Raw genomic sequence first — 6,000 nt, 5'->3', positions numbered from 1 at the left:
GAGAGAGAGAGAGAGAGAGAGATTGTGTTATTGGCAGAGGATATAGCTGTGTTATTTTGAGAGAGAGAGAGAGAGAGAGAGAGAGAGAGAGAGAGACTTATTTGCAGAGGAGATAGTTGCATTAATTGGAGAGAGAGAGAGAGAGAGAGAGAGAGAGATATTTGCAAAGGAGATAGCTGTGTTATTTAGGAGAGAGAGAGAGAGAGAGAGAGAGAGAGAGAGAGAGGGAGATTTGCAAAGGAGATAGCTGTGTTATTTAGGAGAGAGAGAGAGAGAGAGAGAGAGAGAGAGAGATTGTGTTATTTGCAAAGGATATAGCTGTGTTATTTTGAGAGAGAGAGTGAGAGAGAGTTATCTGCAGAGGAGATAGTTGCATTATTTGGAGAGAGAGAGAGAGAGAGAGAGAGAGAGAGAGAGAGATATTTGCAAAGGAGATAGCTGTGTTATTTAGAGAGAGAGAGAGAGAGAGAGAGAGAGAGTGTTATTTGCAATGAAGATAGCTGTTATTTGAGAGAGAGAGAGAGAGAGAGAGAGAGAGACTTGTGTGTTATTTGTCAACATCCCACCATGGTCAGGAATGAAAATAGAATAAATACCACAATAGGCCTTTGTATCCTTGTATATCCCATTGGCGAGATCCTGAATTCCTTCATGTCAAAGGAGGAACGCAGATCCTACAAACGCCCCCTTTTGATGGGTGTCCTATTACGTGTCGTTACTGGAGTCTCGGGTGTTGAGTCCGGCTTTGTGTCATTCAGGGTGGATTTTGTTCGCTCGAGTCCTTCAAGGGTAATTAATTACTCAGTCTAGTCTCTGTGTGTGTGTGAGAGAGAGAGGAGAGAGAGAGAGAGAGTTGCATATTGTGTTTTTCAGTCTCCTTATTTTAGTAATTAAAAAAATTGTATTTTCTAATATAATTCCAAATATAGTAACCACTTTTTCTTAGTATGAAATTGTGGTGTAGGTTTGAGAGAGAGAGAGAGAGAGAGAGAGAGAGAGAGAGAGAGAGAGAGAGTTGCATATTGTGTTTTTCAGTCTCCTTATTTTAGTAATTAAAAAACATGGTATTTTCTAATATAATTCCAAATATATTAACCATTTTTTCTTAGTATGAAATTGTGGTGTTTGTTAGAGAGAGAGAGAGAGAGAGAGAGAGAGAGAGAGAGAGAGAGAGAGAGAGAGAGAGAGATAATCCTTTTATTACTCTTGTCAACTTTCAAATGCTAAATTCCTTCAAGTAGCCTACATTTTATTTCTTCCAAAATATTGATCATTGTTCATGCCACAATTTATTTTGGTCTTGGTTAATATATCCTGGTGTACTCAAACCCTAAAGAGAAGTAGGTCTTGGGTGTACTAAAGTACTTACTATGTCTACTTGTCTCCTCTTAAATCATCAAGTAATCAAGTCCCCACTCTCTTAACAACACCTTTCGTAGATTGAATTAATAGGTCACCGTAGATTAGGTTAGGTCAGGTTAGGCTAGGCTAGGCTAGGCTAGGTTTGGTTAGGTAAGGTAAGACACTTGGTTCACACTATCCCCAGGCAATGATGGAGAAAATACTTTCCTGAATTCAGTTTCGCTTAATTTATCATCATCTAGACTACATTACTTAATTCGACTCCTTGCTAATAATTATTTGTAAAAATACTACTTAAACAGTTGAAAACTAATTCGTGGATTGAATTCCTTAATCATTTTGTTAATAGAGTTCCTTTATCACCTTGTCAATGATTTCCATTATCACTTTATCAACGATTTCCTTCATCACTATGTCAATGATTTTGTTTATCCCTTTGTCAATGATATCCTCTTATCACTTTATCTGTGATGTCCTTTATCTTTTTGTCAGTAATATCCTTTATCTCCTTGTCAATGATTTTCTATATCACTTTGTCAATGATTTTCTTTATCACTTTGTCAATGATTTCCTTCATCACTTTGTCAACGATTCAATTTATCACTTTGTCAACGATTTCCTTTATCATTTTGTCAACGATTTTCTTTATATTTATGTCAATGATTTCTAGCAACATGTTAATCAGAGGTTCTTTTTCCAGACATTGAGTCGTGATACTCTACTGGAAGCAGCTAACGGGCGGAAAATTCCAGCATTGAAGATTTTCAGCTACGCCCTCAAATACTTCAGAGACCACGCCCTGAAGGAACTGAGTGACCAGGCTGGGGGTAGAAGTCTTGGAGGAGGATGTCCGATGGGTCATCACGGTTCCAGCCATTTGGAGTCATCCAGCCAAACAGTTCATGAGAACTGCCGCCTATCAGGTTAGAACCAAAAAGGCTCTGTATTATTATTATTATTATTATTATTAATATTATTATTATTATTATTATTATTATTAGCCAAGCTACAGCCCTAGTTAGGAAAGCAGGATGCCATTAGCACAGGAAAGGAAATATAGAAATATATAAACTTTATGAGAAATAATGAATAAATAAGAGTACTGTATAAAATATGTTAAGATCCCTAACAACGTTGAAATAAATCTGTCGAATATAAACTATGAAGAGAGACCGTTTTCCAAACTAGGGTCATAGCTTAGCTAGTAAGATTAATAATATTAGGATTGTGGTCTCAGTTTTTAGAAATCCCACAATCAACCTATTGACCTAAGCAGCAAGTTGAATGGATATCTAGGGTCAAATCAAAATAAATATTACCATTTACCAAAAGAACTTTGGTGAGGTTTTTCCCATTCGCCATATACCAACCAAGCTGGAACCAATCACCACTTTTTTTCTTCTATTTGGCAGGCGGGAATGGGCTCAAGCGCTCGGCCAGAGCAACTCCTCATTGCTTTGGAGCCAGAAGCAGCAGCCATATACTGCAGAAGACTCAGAAGGCATCAACTCCTCCCGGAGAGACCGCCTGAGCTCCGGACACCTAGATACTCAATGATCAAAGAGTCCACTCCACCATCTGAGTCCAACTCGGTACCTGCTCTACCTGAGCTAGATAGAGGTAATTATTCTTCTGTTATTATTGTTTTGTACAGTATATCATTTTGTTTATTCAATTACTATGAACTAATAGTGTACAGGACTTAACTGGAAAAGGTTGATTGGAAGTTCTGTAAGAAGTAAAGATAGTGTACAGTGAACCCTCGTTTATCGCGGTAGATAGGTTCCAGACGCGGGCGCGATAGGTGAAAATCCGCGAAGTATTGACACCATATTTACCTATTTATTTAACATGTATATTCGGACTTTTAAAACCTTCCCTTGTACGTAGTACTGTTAACAAACTACCCTTTAATGTACAGAACACTTAATGCATGTACTACAGTACCCTAAACTAAAACAGGCACAAATATTAAAGGCGATTTTATATCATGCGTTTCCTAAACACCTAAAAAGCACGATAAAAAATGGCAACCAATGTTTTGTTTACGTTTATCTCTGATCATAATGAAGAAACAAACTCATTTAGTGTACTGTACACATATATGTATAGGTTAGTTTTTGCATCGATTATATTGATGTATACAGTATGTTGATTTTGTTATTACCAATGTTTTACTTAATTTTCCTTAGGACTTCCAAATGAAATGTTTTTCTTTATGACGCCACCTGAAACGACGGCGTCATAAAGTACGCTCAGTAAACAACCACGCTCAGAACAAAGAAGGCATTTAACGCGCATGATGAAAGTGATAAATAATGATATTTACAGTAAAAGCATTTACAAAATATGTTATTACAAATATTATTTACCGTATCTATATAAAATCATACAGTACATACTGTACGCAGCAAAGCAGGAAAACTATTTACGAGAGAGAGAGAGAGAGAGAGAGAGAGAGAGAGAGAGAGAGAGAGAGAGAGAGATTGTTTTACGTACGTAAATGTAAATTTTAAACAAAAAAAATATGATAGGCTTTTAAAACCTTCCCTTTAACTTAATGCATACAGTACTAAACTATAAAACAGACACAAATATTAAAATGTTTAAGTAAAAAATAAAGATTGTTACTGTACTCACCACGAAAGAAGTTCAAGAAAAACTTGAATGATGATGGCGATGAATTTGCTGCACAGTAGAAATGATGATGATGAAGCTGATGATGTCTTCTACTGTGCAGCCAATAATACTGTAGTATTTTACGTCTCTTCAGACGGAGGTGTCTTTTCCTGGGACACCTCTTCAACTTCTTCCTGAGACACTTCTTCAATTTCTTCTGAGGGCATTGTGATCGGAAGTTGCTGCCGCTGCTTCTTCTTTCGCAAGAGCATCCTGTAGGGAGCCATGTGTTCATCGATCTTGGTGCAGAATTGTACAGAACGAACCATATCCTCGTCCCACTCTTGCGACATTTCTTTCACCTCATTCGCAAGCTTGCAGAGCTTGGCAAGCCGTTCTAATTTTAAGACCGTTTCTTCGACATTTTCTTGGAACTCTTCCTGTGTTTCACTGTCTTCACTGCCCGATTTCGTCAGGTCTTCGAGGTCTGCGGCCGCGTAACTTCTACTGTCTTTTAACATAGTATCGAGAAGCGTCACCTTCTCAGCAATCGTCATCATCTTTCGGTGCTGTTTAGGCTCACTACCAGCCTTAGTAGAAGCAGAAGGCTTGGGAGGCATTGTACAGTAGGGTTTAACAGAAAGTTCAACTTAAAACAGTCGCACACAGCACAGATTAAACTTCACAAAGTTAAGAACGTCTACTCAGCAATACGCGGAAAGAGAAAGTGAACGATGCAGACCCGCGAGAACTGTGATGCTGGAAGTTGAAGATGCGGGCAAAACACCAATCACAGGCTAGATAACAAAACTTGAGTTTTGATTCGTCATCTATCAGCGCTTGAACCAATCACAACCCGTCTTACAGTACATGGTGCGTTGGTTACTCATAGAAGATGCCCCGCGCATACTGAACGTACGTAGATTAAGTACAATACCGTAATAATAATAAATAATGATAATAATACTGTACAGTACAGTAATAATAATAATAATAATGATTAATAATAATAACAATAATAATTTTATTAACAACAACAACAATAATAATAATAATAACAATAATAATAAAAATTTACGTACGTACGCTATTTTACGCCTCTCTCTCTCTCTCTCTCTCTCTCTCTTTCTCTCTCTCTCTCTCGTACGCTTACAGTACTTATTCGAAATGTGATTTTTGCAACAAAGAATATTATTGGATGCAGTACTGTACTACGTACGTATACATACAAAAGATTCATGGAAAAGAAGCACATCCATTACAGTACACACCATTCTAATATGGTATGACTGCATCTGATTTGCGTTTCATGTTCGATTTAATTTTACTACGTACTGAATTATCGTATGATCACATTCTCTTTTCGTGTTTTATTTCTTTCTGTGCTGAATTATATATCATATGTAATGCAATGAACAATCAGTAAGAGCAGATATTACTAATTACAGTATTAATGGAATTACAGGTAACAAAATATCGTATTTGGTTATCTTCAGATTTCGCGGTATTTTCGAATTTTCCGGAAAATCCGCGATATGTATATATATATGGGTTATGGGAAAACCCCGCGAAGTGGTGAATCCGCGATTGTCGAACCGCGAAGTAGCGAGGGTTCACTGTATTAATAAATTCATTTTTAGACACAAAATAATTCAAGGCAGGTAATAGCAGTCTAGTACAGTGACCATTCCTAGAACAGCCATTGCTAAAGGGAATGGTCTGTGATAATAATGTATAAGAGGTTCAATACTGTCATTGTTTCAAAAATATTAATAAGGCATGATATAACTAGCACTAGAACAAAAAAAAAAAAAGATATAAACCTATGAGGAAGAAGATTTAATGAAATTAAAGATTGCAACAGTTTAACCCTTTTACCCCCAATGGACGTACTGGTACGTTTCACAAAACTCATCCCTTTACCCCCATGGACGTACCAGTACGTCCTTGCAAAAAACTGCTATTTACATTTTTTGCATATTTTTGATAACTTTATGAGAAACTTCAGACATTTTTCAA

The 6,000-nt window shown here is 37.0% G+C and overlaps 1 protein-coding gene across 1 annotated transcript in view; it reads left to right on the top strand.

Moving 5' to 3' along the window:
• Positions 1–6,000, top strand: part of LOC137631643 (heat shock 70 kDa protein 12A-like) — a 36,520-nt gene that overhangs the window by 7,555 nt on the left and 22,965 nt on the right. Inside the window, 3 exon segments of the mRNA XM_068363516.1 lie at positions 2,063–2,191; positions 2,193–2,285; positions 2,775–2,982. Of these exon segments, the coding sequence (XP_068219617.1) occupies positions 2,063–2,191; positions 2,193–2,285; positions 2,775–2,982 (430 nt within the window).

Source organism: Palaemon carinicauda, chromosome 40 (genome assembly GCF_036898095.1).
Source record: "Palaemon carinicauda isolate YSFRI2023 chromosome 40, ASM3689809v2, whole genome shotgun sequence".
NCBI lineage: Eukaryota > Metazoa > Arthropoda > Malacostraca > Decapoda > Palaemonidae > Palaemon > Palaemon carinicauda.
The sequence above is the reverse complement of the archived record's forward strand: the minus strand, read 5'-3'. Positions and strand labels throughout refer to the sequence as shown.